At 33.4% G+C, this 23546-nt stretch overlaps 1 protein-coding gene across 2 annotated transcripts in view; it reads right to left on the reverse strand.

Annotated features, from left to right (window-relative positions):
* Positions 1-20494: 20494 nt before the first annotated feature.
* LOC139951469 (uncharacterized) overlaps positions 20495-23546 on the reverse strand; it is a 35017-nt gene continuing 31965 nt past the window's right edge. For both annotated transcript variants that reach the window (XM_071950383.1, XM_071950389.1), the window contains exon 12: positions 20495-22450. In XM_071950383.1, the coding sequence (XP_071806484.1) occupies positions 21663-22450 (788 nt within the window). In that variant the 3' untranslated portion in view covers positions 20495-21662. The remainder of the gene's footprint in view (positions 22451-23546) is intronic.

Consider the following 23546-nt stretch of genomic DNA (forward strand, 5'->3'; position numbering starts at 1 on the left):
TAGTGGAAAATTTGATAGGTATACAAGGCTATAGCCTTGTTACTTTTTAGGGAAAATTTTGTTGCTTTTTAGTGCAAAATTGGATAGGTTTACAAGGCTATAGCCTTGTTGCTTTTTAGGGCAAATTTTGTTGTTTTTTGATGCAAATTTTGTTGCTTTTTAGTGCAACATTTGATAGGTTTACTAGGCTATAGCCTTATTGTTTTTTGATGCAAATTTTGTTGCTTTTTAGTGCAACATTTGATAGGTTTATTAGGCTATAGCCTTATTGTTTTTTAGGGCAAATTTTGTTGCTTTTTAGTGCACAATTTGATAGGTATACAAGGCTATAGCCTTGTAACTTTTTAGGGCAAATTTTGTTGCTTTTTAGTGCAAAATTTGATAGGTTTACAAGGCTATAGCCTTGTTGCTTTTTAGGGCAAATTTTGTTACTTTTTAGTGCAAAATTTGATAGGTATACAAGGCTTTAGCCTTGTAACTTTTTAGGGCAAATTTTGTTGCTTTTTAGTGCAAAATTTGATAGGTTTACAAGGCCTTGTAACTTTTTAGGGCAAATTTTGTTGTTTTTTGATGCAAATTTTGTTGCTTTTTAGTGCAACATTTGATAGGTTTACTAGGCTATAGCCTTATTGTTTTTTAGGGCAAATTTTGTTGCTTTTTAGTGCACAATTTGATAGGTATACAAGGCTATAGCCTTGTAACTTTTTAGGGCAAATTTTGTTGCTTTTTAGTGCACAATTTGATAGGTATACAAGGCTATAGCCTTGTAACTTTTTAGGGTAAATTTTGTTGCTTTTTAGTGCAAAATTTGATAGGCACACAAGGCTATAGCCTTGTTGCTTTTTAGGGCAAATTTTGTTGCTTTTTAGTGCAACATTTGATAGGTTTACTAGGCTATAGCCTTATTGTTTTTTAGGGCAAATTTTGTTGCTTTTTAGTGCAAAATTTGATAGGTTTACAAGGCTATAGCCTTGTTGCTTTTTAGGGCAAATTTTGTTGTTTTTTGATGCAAATTTTGTTGCTTTTTAGTGCAAAATTTGATAGGTTTACAAGGCTATAGCCTTGTTGCTTTTTAGGGCAAATTTTGTTGTTTTTTGATGCAAATTTTGTTGCTTTTTAGTGCAACATTTGATAGGTATACAAGGCTATAGCCTTGTAACTTTTTAGGGCAAATTTTGTTGCTTTTTAGTGCAAAATTTGATAGGTTTACAAGGCTATAGCCTTGTTGCTTTTTAGGGCAAATTTTGTTACTTTTTAGTGCAACATTTGATAGGTTTACAAGGCTATAGCCTTGTTGCTTTTTAAGGCAAATTTTGTTGCTTTTTAGTGCAACATTTGATAGGTTTATTAGGCTATAGCCTTATTGTTTTTTAGGGCAAATTTTGTTGCTTTTTAGTGCAAAATTTGATAGGTTTACAAGGCTATAGCCTTGTAACTTTTTAGGGCAAATTTTGTTGCTTTTTAGGGCAACATTTGAAAGGTATACAAGGCTATAGGCTTGTAGCTTTTTAGGGCAAATTTTGTTGCTTTTTAGTGCAAAATTTGATAGGTATACAAGGCTATAGCCTTGTTACTTTTTAGGGAAAATTTTGTTGCTTTTTAGTGCAAAATTTGATAGGTATACAAGGCTATAGCCTTGTTGCTTTTTAGGGCAAATTTTGTTGCTTTTTAGTGCAAAATTTGATAGGTTTACTAGGCTATAGCCTTATTGCTTTTGTAGGGCAAATTTTGATGCTTTTTAGTGCAACATTTGATAGGTTTACTAGGTTATAGCCTAGTAAACCTATCAAAATTTGCATCAAAAAACAACAAAATTTGCCCTAAGAAGCAACAAGGCCTTGTGTGCCTATCAAATTTTGCACTAAAAAGCAATAAAATTTGCCCTAAAAAACAATAAGGCTATAGCCTAGTAAACCTATCAAATGTTGCACTAAAAAGCAATAAAATTTGCATCAAAAAACAACAAAATTTGCCCTAAAAAGCAACAAGGCTATAGCCTTGTGTGCCTATCAAATTTTGCACTAAAAAGCAACAAAATTTGCCCTAAAAAACAATAAGGCTATAGCCTAGTAAACCTATCAAATGTTGCACTAAAAAGCAACAAAATTTGCATCAAAAACAACAAAATTTCCCCTAAAAAGTTACAAGGCTATAGCCTTGTATACCTATCAAATTGTGCACTAAAAAGCAACAAAATTTGCCCTAAAAAACAATAAGGCTATAGCCTAGTAAACCTATCAAATGTTGCACTAAAAAGCAACAAAATTTGCATCAAAAAACAACAAAATTTGCCCTAAAAAGCAACAAGGCTATAGCCTTGTGTGCCTATCAAATTTTGCACTAAAAAGCAACAAAATTTGCCCTAAAAAACAACAAGGCTATAATAGCCTTGTACACCTATCAATTTTGCACTAAAAAGCAACAAAATTTGCCCTAAAAAGTTACAAGGCTATAGCCTTGTATACCTATCAAATTGTGCGCTAAAAAGCAACAAAATTTGCCCTAAAAAACAACAAGGCTATAATAGCCTTGTATACCTATCAAATTGTGCACTAAAAGGCAACAAAATTTGCCCTAAAAAGTTACAAGGCTATAGCCTTGTATACCTATCAAATTGTGCGCTAAAAAGCAACAAAATTTGCCCTAAAAAGTTACAAGGCTATAGCCTTGTATACCTATCAAATTTTGCACTAAAAAGTAACAAAATTTGCCCTAAAAAGCAACAAGGCTATAGCCTTGTAAACCTATCAAATTTTGCACTAAAAAGCAACAAAATTTGCCCTAAAAAGTTACAAGGCTATAGCCTTGTATACCTATCTAATGTTGCACTAAAAAGCAACAAAATTTGCATCAAAAAACAACAAAATTTGCCCTAAAAAGCAACAAGGCTATAGCCTTGTAAACCTATCAAATTTTGCACTAAAAAGCAACAAAATTTGCATCAAAAAACAACAAAATTTGCCCTAAAAAGCAACAAGGCTATAGCCTTGTAAACCTATCAAATTTTGCACTAAAAAGCAACAAAATTTGCCCTAAAAAACAATAAGGCTATAGCCTAATAAACCTATCAAATGTTGCACTAAAAAGCAACAAAATTTGCCTTAAAAAGCAACAAGGCTATAGCCTTGTAAACCTATCAAATTTTGCACTAAAAAGCAACAAAATTTGCCCTAAAAAACAATAAGGCTATAGCCTAGTAAACCTATCAAATGTTGCACTAAAAAGCAACAAAATTTGCCCTAAAAAGCAACAAGGCTATAGCCTTGTGTGCCTATCAAATTTTGCACTAAAAAGTAACAAAATTTGCCCTAAAAAGCAACAAGGCTATAGCCTTGTAAACCTATAAAATTTTGCACTAATAAGCAACAAAATTTTCCCTAAAAAGTTACAAGCCTATAGCCTTGTATACCTATCAAATTTTGCACTAAAAAGTAACAAAACTTGCCCTAAAAAAGTACAAGGCTATAGCCTTGTATACCTATCAAATTGTGCACTAAAAAGCAACAAAATTTGCCCTAAAATTTGCCCTAAAAAGCTATCAAATGTTGCACTAAAAAGCAACAAAATTTGCATCAAAAAACAACAAAATTTGCCCTAAAAAGCAACAAGGCTATAGCCTTGTGTGCCTATCAAATTTTGCACTAAAAAGTAACAAAATTTGCCCTAAAAAGCAACAAGGCTATAGCCTTGTAAACCTATAAAATTTTGCACTAATAAGCAACAAAATTTTCCCTAAAAAGTTACAAGGCTATAGCCTTGTAAACCTATAAAATTTTGCACTAAAAAGCAACAAAATTTTCCCTAAAAAGTTACAAGCCTATAGCCTTGTATACCTATCAAATTGTGCACTAAAAACCAACAAAATTTGCCCTAAAATTTGCCCTAAAAAGCTATCAAATGTTGCACTAAAAAGCAACAAAATTTGCCCTAAAAAGCAACAAGGCTATAGCCTTGTGTGCCTATCAAATTTTGCATTAAAAAGTAACAAAATTTGCCCTAAAAAACTAACAAGACTATATAGCCTTGTAAACCTATCAAAATTTGCATCAAAAAACAACAAAATTTGCCCTAAAAAGCAACAAGGCTATAGCCTTGTGTGCCTATCAAATTTTGCACTAAAAAGCAACAAAATTTGCCCTAAAAAGTTACAAGGCTATAGCCTTGTATACCTGTCAAATTTTGCACTAAAAAGTAACAAAATTTGCCCTAAAAAGCAACAAGGCTATAGCCTTGTGTGCCTATCAAATTTTGCACTAAAAAATGATAAAATTTGCCCTAAAAAGCAACAAGGCTATAGCCTTGTAAACCTATAAAATTTTGCACTAAAAAGCAACAAAATTTTCCCTAAAAAGTTACAAGCCTATAGCCTTGTATACCTATCAAATTTTGCACTAAAAAGCAACAAGGCTATAGCCTTGTGTGCCTATCAAATTTTGCACTAAAAAGTAACAAAATTTGCCCTAAAAAGCAACAAGGCTATAGCCTTGTAAATCTATAAAATTTTGCACTAAAAAGCAACAAAATTTGCCCTAAAAAGTTACAAGGCTATAGCCTTGTATACCTGTCAAATTTTGCACTAAAAAGCAACAAAATTTGCCCTAAAAAGTTACAAGGCTATAGCCTTGTAAACCTATCAAATTTTGCACTAAAAAGTAACAAAATTTGCCCTAAAAAGCAACAAGGCTATAGCCTTGTAAACCTATAAAATTTTGCACTAAAAAGCAACAAAATTGTCCCTAAAAAGTTACAAGCCTATAGCCTTGTATACCTATCAAATTTTGCACTAAAAAGTAACAAAATTTGCCTTAAAAAAGTACAAGGCTATAGCCTTGTATACCTATCAAATTGTGCACTAAAAAGCAACAAAATTTGCCCTAAAATTTGCCCTAAAAAGCAATAAGGCTATAGCCTAGTAAACCTATCAAATGTTGCACTAAAAAGCAACAAAATTTGCCCTAAAAAGCAACAAGGCTATAGCCTTGTGTGCCTATCAAATTTTGCATTAAAAAGTAACAAAATTTGCCCTAAAAAACTAACAAGACTATATAGCCTTGTAAACCTATCAAAATTTGCATCAAAAAACAACAAAATTTGCCCTAAAAAGCAACAAGGCTAAAGCCTTGTGTGCCTATCAAATTTTGCACTAAAAAGCAACAAAATTTGCCCTAAAAAGTTACAAGGCTATAGCCTTGTATACCTATCAAATTTTGCACTAAAAAGTAACAAAATTTGCCCTAAAAAGCAACAAGGCTATAGCCTTGTAAACCTATCAAATTTTGCACTAAAAAGCAACAAAATTTGCCCTAAAAAGTTACAAGGCTATAGCCTTGTATACCTATCAAATTGTGCACTAAAAGGCAACAAAATTTGCCCAAAAAAGTTACAAGGCTATAGCCTTGTAAACCTATCAAATTTTGCACTAAAAAGCAACAAAATTTGCCCTAAAAAACAATAAGGCTATAGCCTAGTAAACCTATCAAATGTTGCACTAAAAAGCAACAAAATTTGCATCAAAAAACAACAAAATTTGCCCTAAAAAGCAACAAGGCTATAGCCTTGTGTGCCTATCAAATGTTGCACTAAAAAGCAACAAAATTTCCCCTAAAAAGTTACAAGGCTATAGCCTTGTATACCTATCAAATTGTGCACTAAAAAGCAACAAAATTTGCCCTAAAAAACAATAAGGCTATAGCCTAGTAAACCTATCAAATGTTTGCACTAAAAAGCAACAAAATTTGCATCAAAAAACAACAAAATTTGCCCTAAAAAGCAACAAGGCTATAGCCTTGTGTGCCTATCAAATTTTGCACTAAAAAGCAACAAAATTTGCCCTAAAAAACAACAAGGCTATAATAGCCTTGTACACCTATCAATTTTGCACTAAAAAGCAACAAAATTTGCCCTAAAAAGCAACAAGGCTATAGCCTTGTGTGCCTATCAAATTTTGCACTAAAAAGTAACAAAATTTGCCCTAAAAAGCAACAAGGCTATAGCCTTGTAAACCTATAAAATTTTGCACTAAAAAGCAACAAAATTTTCCCTAAAAAGTTACAAGCCTATAGCCTTGTATACCTATCAAATTTTGCACTAAAAAGTAACAAAATTTGCCCTAAAAAGGTACAAGGCTATAGCCTTGTATACCTATCAAATTGTGCACTAAAAAGCAACAAAATTTGCCCTAAAATTTGCCCTAAAAAGCTATCAAATGTTGCACTAAAAAGCAACAAAATTTGCCCTAAAAAGCAACAAGGCTATAGCCTTGTGTGCCTATCAAATTTTGCATTAAAAAGTAACAAAATTTGCCCTAAAAAACTAACAAGACTATATAGCCTTGTAAACCTATCAAAATTTGCATCAAAAAACAACAAAATTTGCCCTAAAAAGCAACAAGGCTATAGCCTTGAGTGCCTATCAAATTTTGCACTAAAAAGCAACAAAATTTGCCCTAAAAAGTTACAAGGCTATAGCCTTGTATACCTGTCAAATTTTGCACTAAAAAGTAACAAAATTTGCCCTAAAAAGCAACAAGGCTATAGCCTTGTAAACCTATCAAATGTTGCACTAAAAAGCAACAAAATTTGCCCTAAAAAGCAACAAGGCTATAGCCTTGTGTGCCTATCAAATTTTGCACTAAAAAGTAACAAAATTTGCCCTAAAAAGCAACAAGGCTATAGCCTTGTAAACCTATAAAATTTTGCACTAAAAAGCAACAAAATTTTCCCTAAAAAGTTACAAGCCTATAGCCTTGTATACCTATCAAATTTTGCACTAAAAAGCAACAAAATTTGCCCTAAAAAGCAACAAGGCTATAGCCTTGTGTGCCTATCAAATTTTGCACTAAAAAGTAACAAAATTTGCCCTAAAAAGCAACAAGGCTATAGCCTTGTAAACCTATAAAATTTTGCACTAAAAAGCAACAAAATTTTCCCTAAAAAGTTACAAGCCTATAGCCTTGTATACCTATCAAATTGTGCACTAAAAAGCAACAAAATTTGCCCTAAAATTTGCCCTAAAAAGCAATAAGGCTATAGCCTAGTAAACCTATCAAATGTTGCACTAAAAAGCAACAAAATTTGCCCTAAAAAGCAACAAGGCTATAGCCTTGTGTGCCTATCAAATTTTGCATTAAAAAGTAACAAAATTTGCCCTAAAAAACTAACAAGACTATATAGCCTTGTAAACCTATCAAAATTTGCATCAAAAAACAACAAAATTTGCCCTAAAAAGCAACAAGGCTTTAGCCTTGTATACCTATCAAATTTTGCACTAAAAAGTAACAAAATTTGCCCTAAAAAGCAACAAGGCTATAGCCTTGTATACCTATCAAATTGTGCACTAAAAGGCAACAAAATTTGCCCAAAAAAGTTACAAGGCTATAGCCTTGTAAACCTATCAAATTTTGCACTAAAAAGCAACAAAATTTGCCCTAAAAAACAATAAGGCTATAGCCTAGTAAACCTATCAAATGTTGCACTAAAAAGCAACAAAATTTGCATCAAAAAACAACAAAATTTGCCCTAAAAAGCAACAAGGCTATAGCCTTGTGTGCCTATCAAATTTTGCACTAAAAAGTAACAAAATTTGCCCTAAAAAGCAACAAGGCTATAGCCTTGTAAACCTATAAAATTTTGCACTAAAAAGCAACAAAATTTGCCCTAAAAAGTTACAAGCCTATAGCCTTGTATACCTATCAAATTTTGCACTAAAAAGTAACAAAATTTGCACTAAAAAGCAACAAAATTTGCCCTAAAAAAGTACAAGGCTATAGCCTTGTATACCTATCAAATTGGGCACTAAAAAGCAACAAAATTTGCCCTAAAATTTGCCCTAAAAAGCAATAAGGCTATAGCCTAGTAAACCTATCAAATGTTGCACTAAAAAGCAACAAACTTTGCCCTAAAAAGCAACAAGGCTATAGCCTTGTGTGCCTATCAAATTTTGCACTAAAAAGTAACAAAATTTGCCCTAAAAAACCAACAAGACTATATAGCCTTGTAAACCTATCAAAATTTGCATCAAAAAACAACAAAATTTGCCCTAAAAAGCAACAAGGCTATAGCCTTGTGTGCCTATCAAATTTTGCACTAAAAAGCAACAAAATTTGCCCTAAAAAGTTACAAGGCTATAGCCTTGTATACCTATCAAATTTTGCACTAAAAAGTAACAAAATTTGCCCTAAAAAGCAACAAGGCTATAGCCTTGTAAACCTATCAAATTTTGCACTAAAAAGCAACAAAATTTGCCCTAAAAAGTTACAAGGCTATAGCCTTGTAAACCTATCAAATTTTGCACTAAAAAGCAACAAAATTTGCCCTAAAAAACAATAAGGCTATAGCCTAGTAAACCTATCAAATGTTGCACTAAAAAGCAACAAAATTTGCATCAAAAAACAACAAAATTTGCCCTAAAAAGCAACAAGGCTATAGCCTTGTGTGCCTATCAAATTTTGCACTAAAAAGCAACAAAATTTGCCCTAAAAAGTTACAAGGCTATAGCCTTGTATACCTATCAAATTTTGCACTAAAAAGTAACAAAATTTGCCCTAAAAAGCAACAAGGCTATAGCCTTGTAAACCTATCAAATTTTGCACTAAAAAGCAACAAAATTTGCCCTAAAAAGTTACAAGGCTATAGCCTTGTATACCTATCAAATTGTGCACTAAAAAGCAACAAAATTTGCCCTAAAAAACAATAAGGCTATAGCCTAGTAAACCTATCAAATGTTGCACTAAAAAGCAACAAAATTTGCATCAAAAAACAACAAAATTTGCCCTAAAAAGCAACAAGGCTATAGCCTTGTGTGCCTATAAAATTTTGCACTAAAAAGCAACAAAATTTCCCCTAAAAAACAACAAGGCTATAATAGCCTTGTACACCTATCAATTTTGCACTAAAAAGCATCAAAATTTGCCCTACAAAAGCAACAAGGCTAGCCTTGTATACCTATCAAAGTTTGCACTCAAAAGCAACACAATTTGCCCTAAAAGGCAACAAAATTTGCCCTAAAAAGCAACAAGGCTACAGCCTTGTATACCTATCAAATTTTGCACTAAAAAGTAACAAAATTTGCACTAAAAAGCAACAAAATTTGCCCTAAAAAGCAACAAGGCTATAGCCTAGTACCCATTTTGCACTAAAAAGCAACAAATTTTGCACTTAAAAGCAACAAAATTTGCCCTCAAAAGCAACAAGGCTATAGCCTTGTAAACCTATCAATTTTGCACTAAAAAGCATCAAAATTTGCCCTACAAAAGCAACAAGGCTATAGCCTTGTATACCTATCAAAGTTTGCACTAAAAAGCAACAAAATTTGCCCTAAAAAGCAACAAGGCTATAGCCTTGTATACATATCAAATGTTGCACTAAAAAGCAACAAATTTTGTACTAAAAAGCAACAAAATTTGCCCTAAAAAGCTACAAGGCTACAGCCTTGTATACCTATCAAATTTTGCACTAAAAAATAACAAAATTTGCCCTAAAAAGTTACAAGGCTATAGCCTTGTATACCTATCAAATGTTGCACTAAAAAGCAACAAAATTTGCCTTAAAAAGCAACAAGGCTATAGCCTTGTGTGCCTATCAAATTTTGCACTAAAAAGTAACAAAATTTGCCCTAAAAAACCAACAAGACTATATAGCCTTGTAAACCTATCAAAATTTGCATAAAAAACAACAAAATTTGCCCTAAAAAGCAACAAGGCCTTGTGTGCCTATCAAATTTTGCACTAAAAAGCAATAAAATTTGCCCTAAAAAGTTACAAGGCTATAGCCTTGTATACCTATCAAATTGTGCACTAAAAGGCAACAAAATTTGCCCTAAAAAGTTACAAGGCTATAGCCTTGTAAACCTATCAAATTGTGCACTAAAAAGCAACAAAATTTGCCCTAAAAAACAATAAAGCTATAGCCTAGTAAACCTATCAAATGTTGCACTAAAAAGCAACAAAATTTGCATCAAAAAACAACAAAATTTGCCCTAAAAAGCAACAAGGCTATAGCCTTGTGTGCCTATCAAATTTTGCACTAAAAAGTAACAAAATTTGCCCTAAAAAGCAACAAGGCTATAGCCTTGTAAACCTATCAAATTTTGCACTAAAAAGCAACAAAATTTGCCCTAAAAAGTTACAAGCCTATAGCCTTGTATACCTATCAAATTTTGCACTAAAAAGTAACAAAATTTGCACTAAAAAGCAACAAAATTTGCCCTAAAAAGTTACAAGGCTATAGCCTTGTGTGCCTATCAAATTTTGCACTAAAAAGCAACAAAATTTGCCCTAAAAAGTTACAAGGCTATAGCCTTGTAAACCTATCAAATTTTGCACTAAAAAGCAACAAAATTTGCCCTAAAAAGTTACAAGGCTATAGCCTTGTATACCTATCAAATTTTGCACTAAAAAGTAACAAAATTTGCCCTAAAAAGCAACAAGGCTATAGCCTTGTAAACCTATCAAATTTTGCACTAAAAAGCAACAAAATTTGCCCTAAAAAGTTACAAGGCTATAGCCTTGTATACCTATCAAAGTGTGCACTAAAAGGCAACAAAATTTGCCCTAAAAAGTTACAAGGCTATAGCCTTGTAAACCTATCAAATTGTGCACTAAAAAGCAACAAAATTTGCCCTAAAAAACAATAAGGCTATAGCCTAGTAAACCTATCAAATGTTGCACTAAAAAGCAACAAAATTTGCATCAAAAAACAACAAAATTTCCCCTAAAAAGTTACAAGGCTATAGCCTTGTATACCTATCAAATTGTGCACTAAAAAGCAACAAAATTTGCCCTAAAAAACAATAAGGCTATAGCCTAGTAAACCTATCAAATGTTGCACTAAAAAGCAACAAAATTTGCATCAAAAAACAACAAAATTTGCCCTAAAAAGCAACAAGGCTATAGCCTTGTGTGCCTATCAAATTTTGCACTAAAAAGCAACAAAATTTGCCCTAAAAAACAACAAGGCTATAATAGCCTTGTACACCTATCAATTTTGCACTAAAAAGCAACAAAATTTGCCCTAAAAAGTTACAAGGCTATAGCCTTGTATACCTATCAAATGTTGCACTAAAAAGCAACAAAATTTGCCTTAAAAAGCAACAAGGCTATAGCCTTGTGTGCCTATCAAATTTTGCACTAAAAAGTAACAAAATTTGCCCTAAAAAACCAACAAGACTATATAGCCTTGTAAACCTATCAAAATTTGCATAAAAAACAACAAAATTTGCCCTAAAAAGCAACAAGGCCTTGTGTGCCTATCAAATTTTGCACTAAAAAGCAATAAAATTTGCCCTAAAAAGTTACAAGGCTATAGCCTTGTATACCTATCAAATTGTGCACTAAAAGGCAACAAAATTTGCCCTAAAAAGTTACAAGGCTATAGCCTTGTAAACCTATCAAATTGTGCACTAAAAAGCAACAAAATTTGCCCTAAAAAACAATAAAGCTATAGCCTAGTAAACCTATCAAATGTTGCACTAAAAAGCAACAAAATTTGCATCAAAAAACAACAAAATTTGCCCTAAAAAGCAACAAGGCTATAGCCTTGTGTGCCTATCAAATTTTGCACTAAAAAGTAACAAAATTTGCCCTAAAAAGCAACAAGGCTATAGCCTTGTAAACCTATCAAATTTTGCACTAAAAAGCAACAAAATTTGCCCTAAAAAGTTACAAGCCTATAGCCTTGTATACCTATCAAATTTTGCACTAAAAAGTAACAAAATTTGCACTAAAAAGCAACAAAATTTGCCCTAAAAAGTTACAAGGCTATAGCCTTGTGTGCCTATCAAATTTTGCACTAAAAAGCAACAAAATTTGCCCTAAAAAGTTACAAGGCTATAGCCTTGTAAACCTATCAAATTTTGCACTAAAAAGCAACAAAATTTGCCCTAAAAAGTTACAAGGCTATAGCCTTGTATACCTATCAAATTTTGCACTAAAAAGTAACAAAATTTGCCCTAAAAAGCAACAAGGCTATAGCCTTGTAAACCTATCAAATTTTGCACTAAAAAGCAACAAAATTTGCCCTAAAAAGTTACAAGGCTATAGCCTTGTATACCTATCAAAGTGTGCACTAAAAGGCAACAAAATTTGCCCTAAAAAGTTACAAGGCTATAGCCTTGTAAACCTATCAAATTGTGCACTAAAAAGCAACAAAATTTGCCCTAAAAAACAATAAGGCTATAGCCTAGTAAACCTATCAAATGTTGCACTAAAAAGCAACAAAATTTGCATCAAAAAACAACAAAATTTCCCCTAAAAAGTTACAAGGCTATAGCCTTGTATACCTATCAAATTGTGCACTAAAAAGCAACAAAATTTGCCCTAAAAAACAATAAGGCTATAGCCTAGTAAACCTATCAAATGTTGCACTAAAAAGCAACAAAATTTGCATCAAAAAACAACAAAATTTGCCCTAAAAAGCAACAAGGCTATAGCCTTGTGTGCCTATCAAATTTTGCACTAAAAAGCAACAAAATTTGCCCTAAAAAACAACAAGGCTATAATAGCCTTGTACACCTATCAATTTTGCACTAAAAAGCAACAAAATTTGCCCTAAAAAGCAACAAGGCTATAGCCTTGTAAACCTATCAAATTTTGCACTAAAAAGCAACAAAATTTGCCCTAAAAAGTTACAAGGCTATAGCCTTGTATACCTATCAAATTGTGCACTAAAAAGCAACAAAATTTGCCCTAAAAAACAATAAGGCTATAGCCTAGTAAACCTATCAAATGTTGCACTAAAAAGCAACAAAATTTGCATCAAAAAACAACAAAATTTGCCCTAAAAAGCAACAAGGCTATAGCCTTGTGTGCCTATAAAATTTTGCACTAAAAAGCAACAAAATTTCCCCTAAAAAACAACAAGGCTATAATAGCCTTGTACACCTATCAATTTTGCACTAAAAAGCATCAAAATTTGCCCTACAAAAGCAACAAGGCTAGCCTTGTATACCTATCAAAGTTTGCACTCAAAAGCAACACAATTTGCCCTAAAAGGCAACAAAATTTGCCCTAAAAAGCAACAAGGCTACAGCCTTGTATACCTATCAAATTTTGCACTAAAAAGTAACAAAATTTGCACTAAAAAGCAACAAAATTTGCCCTAAAAAGCAACAAGGCTATAGCCTAGTACCCATTTTGCACTAAAAAGCAACAAATTTTGCACTTAAAAGCAACAAAATTTGCCCTCAAAAGCAACAAGGCTATAGCCTTGTAAACCTATCAATTTTGCACTAAAAAGCATCAAAATTTGCCCTACAAAAGCAACAAGGCTATAGCCTTGTATACCTATCAAAGTTTGCACTAAAAAGCAACAAAATTTGCCCTAAAAAGCAACAAGGCTATAGCCTTGTATACATATCAAATGTTGCACTAAAAAGCAACAAATTTTGTACTAAAAAGCAACAAAATTTGCCCTAAAAAGCTACAAGGCTACAGCCTTGTATACCTATCAAATTTTGCACTAAAAAATAACAAAATTTGCCCTAAAAAGTTACAAGGCTATAGCCTTGTATACCTATCAAATGTTGCACTAAAAAGCAACAAAATTTGCCTTAAAAAGCAACAAGGCTATAGCCTTGTGTGCCTATCAAATTTTGCACTAAAAAGTAACAAAATTTGCCCTAAAAAACCAACAAGACTATATAGCCTTGTAAACCTATCAAAATTTGCATAAAAAACAACAAAATTTGCCCTAAAAAGCAACAAGGCCTTGTGTGCCTATCAAATTTTGCACTAAAAAGCAATAAAATTTGCCCTAAAAAGTTACAAGGCTATAGCCTTGTATACCTATCAAATTGTGCACTAAAAGGCAACAAAATTTGCCCTAAAAAGTTACAAGGCTATAGCCTTGTAAACCTATCAAATTGTGCACTAAAAAGCAACAAAATTTGCCCTAAAAAACAATAAAGCTATAGCCTAGTAAACCTATCAAATGTTGCACTAAAAAGCAACAAAATTTGCATCAAAAAACAACAAAATTTGCCCTAAAAAGCAACAAGGCTATAGCCTTGTGTGCCTATCAAATTTTGCACTAAAAAGTAACAAAATTTGCCCTAAAAAGCAACAAGGCTATAGCCTTGTAAACCTATCAAATTTTGCACTAAAAAGCAACAAAATTTGCCCTAAAAAGTTACAAGCCTATAGCCTTGTATACCTATCAAATTTTGCACTAAAAAGTAACAAAATTTGCACTAAAAAGCAACAAAATTTGCCCTAAAAAGTTACAAGGCTATAGCCTTGTGTGCCTATCAAATTTTGCACTAAAAAGCAACAAAATTTGCCCTAAAAAGTTACAAGGCTATAGCCTTGTAAACCTATCAAATTTTGCACTAAAAAGCAACAAAATTTGCCCTAAAAAGTTACAAGGCTATAGCCTTGTATACCTATCAAATTTTGCACTAAAAAGTAACAAAATTTGCCCTAAAAAGCAACAAGGCTATAGCCTTGTAAACCTATCAAATTTTGCACTAAAAAGCAACAAAATTTGCCCTAAAAAGTTACAAGGCTATAGCCTTGTATACCTATCAAAGTGTGCACTAAAAGGCAACAAAATTTGCCCTAAAAAGTTACAAGGCTATAGCCTTGTAAACCTATCAAATTGTGCACTAAAAAGCAACAAAATTTGCCCTAAAAAACAATAAGGCTATAGCCTAGTAAACCTATCAAATGTTGCACTAAAAAGCAACAAAATTTGCATCAAAAAACAACAAAATTTCCCCTAAAAAGTTACAAGGCTATAGCCTTGTATACCTATCAAATTGTGCACTAAAAAGCAACAAAATTTGCCCTAAAAAACAATAAGGCTATAGCCTAGTAAACCTATCAAATGTTGCACTAAAAAGCAACAAAATTTGCATCAAAAAACAACAAAATTTGCCCTAAAAAGCAACAAGGCTATAGCCTTGTGTGCCTATCAAATTTTGCACTAAAAAGCAACAAAATTTGCCCTAAAAAACAACAAGGCTATAATAGCCTTGTACACCTATCAATTTTGCACTAAAAAGCAACAAAATTTGCCCTAAAAAGTTACAAGGCTATAGCCTTGTATACCTATCAAATGTTGCACTAAAAAGCAACAAAATTTGCCTTAAAAAGCAACAAGGCTATAGCCTTGTGTGCCTATCAAATTTTGCACTAAAAAGTAACAAAATTTGCCCTAAAAAACCAACAAGACTATATAGCCTTGTAAACCTATCAAAATTTGCATAAAAAACAACAAAATTTGCCCTAAAAAGCAACAAGGCCTTGTGTGCCTATCAAATTTTGCACTAAAAAGCAATAAAATTTGCCCTAAAAAGTTACAAGGCTATAGCCTTGTATACCTATCAAATTGTGCACTAAAAGGCAACAAAATTTGCCCTAAAAAGTTACAAGGCTATAGCCTTGTAAACCTATCAAATTGTGCACTAAAAAGCAACAAAATTTGCCCTAAAAAACAATAAAGCTATAGCCTAGTAAACCTATCAAATGTTGCACTAAAAAGCAACAAAATTTGCATCAAAAAACAACAAAATTTGCCCTAAAAAGCAACAAGGCTATAGCCTTGTGTGCCTATCAAATTTTGCACTAAAAAGTAACAAAATTTGCCCTAAAAAGCAACAAGGCTATAGCCTTGTAAACCTATCAAATTTTGCACTAAAAAGCAACAAAATTTGCCCTAAAAAGTTACAAGCCTATAGCCTTGTATACCTATCAAATTTTGCACTAAAAAGTAACAAAATTTGCACTAAAAAGCAACAAAATTTGCCCTAAAAAGTTACAAGGCTATAGCCTTGTGTGCCTATCAAATTTTGCACTAAAAAGCAACAAAATTTGCCCTAAAAAGTTACAAGGCTATAGCCTTGTAAACCTATCAAATTTTGCACTAAAAAGCAACAAAATTTGCCCTAAAAAGTTACAAGGCTATAGCCTTGTATACCTATCAAATTTTGCACTAAAAAGTAACAAAATTTGCCCTAAAAAGCAACAAGGCTATAGCCTTGTAAACCTATCAAATTTTGCACTAAAAAGCAACAAAATTTGCCCTAAAAAGTTACAAGGCTATAGCCTTGTATACCTATCAAAGTGTGCACTAAAAGGCAACAAAATTTGCCCTAAAAAGTTACAAGGCTATAGCCTTGTAAACCTATCAAATTGTGCACTAAAAAGCAACAAAATTTGCCCTAAAAAACAATAAGGCTATAGCCTAGTAAACCTATCAAATGTTGCACTAAAAAGCAACAAAATTTGCATCAAAAAACAACAAAATTTCCCCTAAAAAGTTACAAGGCTATAGCCTTGTATACCTATCAAATTGTGCACTAAAAAGCAACAAAATTTGCCCTAAAAAACAATAAGGCTATAGCCTAGTAAACCTATCAAATGTTGCACTAAAAAGCAACAAAATTTGCATCAAAAAACAACAAAATTTGCCCTAAAAAGCAACAAGGCTATAGCCTTGTGTGCCTATCAAATTTTGCACTAAAAAGCAACAAAATTTGCCCTAAAAAACAACAAGGCTATAATAGCCTTGTACACCTATCAATTTTGCACTAAAAAGCAACAAAATTTGCCCTAAAAAGTTACAAGGCTATAGCCTTGTATACCTATCAAATTGTGCACTAAAAGGCAACAAAATTTGCCCTAAAAAGCAACAAGGCTATAGCCTTGTAAACCTATCAAATTTTGCATTAAAAAGTAACAAAATTTGCCCTAAAAAACTAACAAGACTATATAGCCTTGTAAACCTATCAAAATTTGCATCAAAAAACAACAAAATTTGCCCTAAAAAGCAACAAGGCTAAAGCCTTGTGTGCCTATCAAATTTTGCACTAAAAAGCAACAAAATTTGCCCTAAAAAGTTACAAGGCTTTAGCCTTGTATACCTATCAAATTTTGCACTAAAAAGTAACAAAATTTGCCCTAAAAAGCAACAAGGCTATAGCCTTGTAAACCTATCAAATTTTGCACTAAAAAGCAACAAAATTTGCCCTAAAAAGTTACAAGGCTATAGCCTTGTATACCTATCAAATGTTGCACTAAAAAGCAACAAAATTTGCATCAAAAAACAACAAAATTTGCCCTAAAAAGCAACAAGGCTATAGCCTTGTAAACCTATCAAATTTTGCACTAAAAAGCAACAAAATTTGCATCAAAAAACAACAAAATTTGCCCTAAAAAGCAACAAGGCTATAGCCTTGTAAACCTATCAAATTTTGCACTAAAAAGCAACAAAATTTGCCCTAAAAAACAGTAAGGCTATAGCCTAGTAAACCTATCAAATGTTGCACTAAAAAGCAACAAAATTTGCCCTAAAAAGCAACAAGGCTATAGCCTTGTGTGCCTATCAAATTTTGCACTAAAAAGTAACAAAATTTGCCCTAAAAAGCAACAAGGCTATAGCCTTGTAAACCTATAAAATTTTGCACTAAAAAGCAACAAAATTTTCCCTAAAAAGTTACAAGCCTATAGCCTTGTATACCTATCAAATTTTGCACTAAAAAGTAACAAAATTTGCCCTAAAAAAGTACAAGGCTATAGCCTTGTATACCTATCAAATTGTGCACTAAAAAGCAACAAAATTTGCCCTAAAATTTGCCCTAAAAAGCTATCAAATGTTGCACTAAAAAGCAACAAAATTTGCCCTAAAAAGCAACAAGGCTATAGCCTTGTGTGCCTATCAAATTTTGCATTAAAAAGTAACAAAATTTGCCCTAAAAAACTAACAAGACTATATAGCCTTGTAAACCTATCAAAATTTGCATCAAAAAACAACAAAATTTGCCCTAAAAAGCAACAAGGCTAAAGCCTTGTGTGCCTATCAAATTTTGCACTAAAAAGCAACAAAATTTGCCCTAAAAAGTTACAAGGCTTTAGCCTTGTATACCTATCAAATTTTGCACTAAAAAGTAACAAAATTTGCCCTAAAAAGCAACAAGGCTATAGCCTTGTAAACCTATCAAATTTTGCACTAAAAAGCAACAAAATTTGCCCTAAAAAGTTACAAGGCTATAGCCTTGTATACCTATCAAATTTTGCACTAAAAAGTAACAAAATTTGCCCAAAAAAGTTAGAAGGCTATAGCCTTGTAAACCTATCAAATTTTGCACTAAAAAGCAACAAAATTTGCCCTAAAAAACAATAAGGCTATAGCCTAGTAAACCTATCAAATGTTGCACTAAAAAGCAACAAAATTTGCATCAAAAAACAACAAAATTTGCCCTAAAAAGCAACAAGGCTATAGCCTTGTGTGCCTATCAAATTTTGCACTAAAAAGTAACAAAATTTGCCCTAAAAAGCAACAAGGCTATAGCCTTGTAAACCTATAAAATTTTGCACTAAAAAGCAACAAAATTTGCCCTAAAAAGTTACAAGCTTATAGCCTTGTATACCTATCAAATTTTGCACTAAAAAGTAACAAAATTTGCACTAATAAGCAACAAAATTTGCCCTAAAAAAGTACAAGGCTATAGCCTTGTATACCTATCAAATTGTGCACTAAAAAGCAACAAAATTTGCCCTAAAATTTGCCCTAAAAAGCAATAAGGCTATAGCCTAGTAAACCTATCAAATGTTGCACTAAAAAGCAACAAAATTTGCCCTAAAAAGCAACAAGGCTATAGCCTTGTGTGCCTATCAAATTTTGCACTAAAAAGTAACAAAATTTGCCCTAAAAAACCAACAAGACTATATAGCCTTGTAAACCTATCAAAATTTGCATCAAAAAACAACAAAATTTGCCCTAAAAAGCAACAAGGCTATAGCCTTGTGTGCCTATCAAATTTTGCACTAAAAAGCAACAAAATTTGCCCTAAAAAGTTACAAGGCTATAGCCTTGTATACCTATCAAATTTTGCACTAAAAAGTAACAAAATTTGCCCTAAAAAGCAACAAGGCTATAGCCTTGTAAACCTATCAAATTTTGCACTAAAAAGCAACAAAATTTGCCCTAAAAAGTTACAAGGCTATAGCCTTGTAAACCTATCAAATTTTGCACTAAAAAGCAACAAAATTTGCCCTAAAAAGTTACAAGGCTATAGCCTTGTATACCTATCAAATTGTGCACTAAAAAGCAACAAAATTTGCCCTAAAAGGCAACAAAATTTGCCCTAAAAAGCAACAAGGCTACAGCCTTGTATACCTATCAAATTTTGCACTAAAAAGTAACAAAATTTGCACTAAAAAGCAACAAAATTTGCCCTAAAATTTGCCCTAAAAAGCAACAAGGCTATAGCCTAGTACCCATTTTGCACTAAACAGCAACAAATTTTGCACTTAAAAGCAACAAAATTTGCCCTCAAAAGCAACAAGGCTATAGCATTGTAAACCTATCAATTTTGCACTAAAAAGCATCAAAATTTGCCCTACAAAAGCAACAAGGCTATAGCCTTGTATACCTATCAAAGTTTGCACTAAAAAGCAACAAAATTTGCCCTAAAAAGCAACAAGGCTATAGCCTTGTATACATATCAAATGTTGCACTAAAAAGCAACAAATTTTGTACTAAAAAGCAACAAAATTTGCCCTAAAAAGCTACAAGGCTACAGCCTTGTATACCTATCAAATTTTGCACTAAAAAATAACAAAATTTGCCCTAAAAAGTTACAAGGCTATAGCCTTGTATACCTATCAAATTGTGCACTAAAAGCAACAAAATTTGCCAAAAAGCTTGCCCTAAAAAGCAATAAAGCTATAGCCTTGTAAACCTATCAATTTTGCACTAAAAAGCAACAAAATTTGCCCTAAAAAGCTACAAGCCTATAGCCTTGTATACCTTTCAAATGTTGCACTAAAAAGCAACAAAATTTGCCCTAAAAAGCAACAAGGCTATAGCCTTGTATACCTATCAAATTTTGCACTAAAAAGCAACACAATTTGCCCTAAAATGCAACAAGGCTATAGCCTAGTAAACCTATCAAATGTTGCACTAAAAAGCAGCAAAATTTGCCCTAAAAAGCAACAAGGCTATAGCCTTGTGTGCCTATCAAATTGTTCACTAAAAAGCAACAAAATTTGCCGAAAAATTTGCCCTAAAAAGCAATAAGGCTATAGCCTAGTAAACCTATCAAATGTTGCACTAAAAAGCATCAACATTTGCCTTACAAAAGCAACAAGCCTATAGCCTTGTATACCTATCAAAGTTTGCACTAAAAAGCAACAAAATTTGCCCTAAAAAACAACAAGGCTACAGCCTTGTATACCTATCAAATGTTGCACTAAAAAGCAACAAATTGTGCACTAAAAAGCAACAAAATTTGCCCGAAAAAGCTACAAGGCTATATATAGCCTTGTAAACCTATCAAATGTTGCACTAAAAAGCAACAAAATTTGCCTAAAAAGCAACAAGGCTATAGCCTTGTATACCTATCAAATTTTGCCCTAAAAAGCAACAAGGCTATAGCCTTGTGTGCCTATCAAATTTTGCACTAAAAAGCAACAAAATTTGCCCTAAAAAGCAACAAGGCTATAGCCTTGTATACCTATCAAATTTTGCACTAAAAAGCAACCAAATTTGCCCTAAAATTCAACAAGGCCTTGTATACCTAAAAAGCACTAAATTTTGCCATAAAAAGCAAACTTTGATGCAAAATTTAAGTAAACAAGGCTTTTATTGACGTACGCAATGCACAAGTACACATTTAATAAGTACACATTAGATAAGTACACTCTTAATAAGTGCACATTAGATAAAAACAGAATGCCTTGTTACATTTGTGGGAAAAATATGTACAAAGCTATAATGTAGCCATGTAACCATGGGTATTTATCAATTTGTGCCGTTATATGCACCAAATAATAACAAGGCCAAATAATCACAAAGTTTGCCTTACAAACTATCAAACTATCAAACTATGCTCTTAAATACGCAAACATGTCTCCAATCAGGTCGAAAGTTTGACAAGATTTTAGGTCTACCAGCGAACTTGACTGGTGGCAAACGTCTTTATAAAATAAAAGAAACCAAACTTGTGGTGAGTTTTTGTGTGTCAGCTATTACCCAAGCTCTCAAATTTCGCTTTAGTTTGAATAAAAAGAGTAGACTTTACAGAATAATAATTTTATTGAGGAACTTACATAAAATTAAAGGATACCAGCATGCTCGTTGACGTATAACCAAAAAATTAAGCCACTCTGATGTAGACTTACAGTACATTGTAGGTTACAACTCTAATAAGTATTGTTTGAAGCTTTGCATGGTGTTGAGAAATAAAAAGAAACCATAAACATAGAGTAAACTTGTGGCTACAACCATTTGTAAATCTCTTAGGGTGAGTGTTGGCTCTGAAAATAGCCGGTTTTGTCTCGATGTTGGGTACAGTATACTCTGCAGCTCGTCTTCAGGAGAATGCTGGTCGTGGTGGAGCTTTGTAGTGCTGAATGGACGAGCATTTGGGCGGGAAGAATAGGAGCTGTTCTTGGCCAGTGAAGACCAAACGGTCAAGACCAAACAGGCTCTTTTCAGAGCCAACACTCACCCTAAGAGATTATTTACACATGGTTGTATCCACAAGTTTACTATTTATTTACAGTTTCTTCTAACAACTCTAATAATAATAATAATAGTAATAATAAACAGCTTTTATATAGCGCTTCACACAGAAAGTCTGGAAGCGCTTTACAAGAAAAACATCAATAAACCAATAAACCAAATGAACAAACTCTAGCCACGAACTACAAACATAAGAAGCATTCATGAAGTCATAGACTCTGTCAACCAATCTATAAACTGGACCACTTTGGTGTAAAATCCATACTTGCCTTCCCTTGCACAGCCTTCACCCCAGCTACAAATTCCTGTCATGTACCATTTACCATCCATCTCTTGAGCCAGGGGTCCACCGCTGTCCCCTTGACAAGTGTCGCCTTTCAAAGCTTGTGAGTATCCTGCACAAAACATATTGTCAGAAACATAAACTTCTGTTGACTCCTTACAAGATCTTTGTAAGACGATAGGAATATTGAGTTCCTTCAGATAGCGAGGGTATGCACCGTTTTCAATTATTTGTCCCCAACCTGCAACATGAGCTGTTTCTCCTGGCACCAGTAGTTCGTCCGATGTACGCACATTTGGCAGACAGATTGGAGTGATGTAATTGGTGAATGATTGAACCCTACTTTCCAGCTCTATCAAGGCAATATCACTATCTAAGGTTACTGGGTTGTAGTCGGGGTGTAAAATATACCGTGACACTTGCATTCGTATCTCCTCCGGTTCGATAAGAAGGGTGTCGTGATCTCCCAAGCGAACTTCTAAATGTTCAGGTCTTGATATTCCCTTAAAACAGTTAGCGGCTGTGACTACCCAGCGATAGTTTATCAAGCTGCCTCCGCAGAAAGGCTCCATATTGCTACGTCTCCAGAGGCGAGCTATCCATGGGGAGGAGCCCTTCAAGGCTGTCTGACCATTCACAATTTTCCCTTTGTCTTCTTCAGTGCTTTCGTCGGCAACAACTCCTTGTGCCCTCACAGTGCCACAAACTGTCAAGGCAAACAAAATTAACAATCAAGCGAAGTCTGATAAAAATAATAGTAATATTAGTGGCTTCTTATATAGCTCGCGTGTCTGTCACTCAGTGATGCTCAAGGCGCTTTAATACAGTATTTCCTGCAAGGTATTTAAAAAAAGAAATTATGCAAGTTTGACCAAAACAAGGCTAAAAGCCACTCTAGGTATTAACGAGATACAAGGAAGAAAACACAGAAATGCAGAAACTCAGTGGAGCTGAAGGTAGGAATTGATATTCCTCTTAAAATATGGCAGATCATAGGATGAAGGGAAACATGCAACAGGCAAGGAGTTCCAAAGAGATGCAGTACGAGGGAAAAAAAGCTACTGGAGTAGCTCTTTGTTCTACATCTCGGCACAGCCACAGTATAAAGATGAGAACGAGCAGAAAGCCTGGTTAAATTATGAGATATACTCCTTTTAGGAAGCACCAAGTTATGGTTTACAGGTGCTTTTACAGGGTGCTGTGGCGCAGAAGGCTGCCAATCCAGCCAGGAACACTGGTGGAAACCCTTCTCTCTTTTTGATAAGTGCACCGCGTTCTTACATGCGTTACACACTCACACAGGACCAACAGTTTTACATCCCATCTGAAGGACGAAGCAATGGCTAAAGGACACAAGTTTCATGACTTGAACTCGAACCAACACTCTGCTGATCAGAAACACAAGAGATTGAATTAGGTGCTCTTAACCACTTTGCCACGACACTTCCACAAACAAACTTTTCAGGAAAGAAACATTAAAATAACCTCTAAAAAGTATTAATCTAGCTGTTTAGTGGTGGTTTGAAGTATTTCAAACAAATTGAGTAAAGATTTTGTTATTCACTTGTTGTATATGAAAACCGTTTTGGGGCATTTTCAACATAACAACATTAAACGGAGATAAAAGGACCCAATGTTCTCTACAAATACTTTAAATGCCATTCATAAATACCTAAGACAGTTTATCCATTCTGACTGGTCAAGCGGGCATCACGTTGGGGTATTTGAACGGATGATATAACACCAGTAAAAAGTGTTGAAACATGGGCATGACACGCGAGCTTGCACCTGTTCTTGACAGT

Source organism: Asterias amurensis, chromosome 2 (assembly GCF_032118995.1).
Source record: "Asterias amurensis chromosome 2, ASM3211899v1".
Taxonomy (NCBI): Eukaryota; Metazoa; Echinodermata; class Asteroidea; order Forcipulatida; family Asteriidae; genus Asterias; species Asterias amurensis.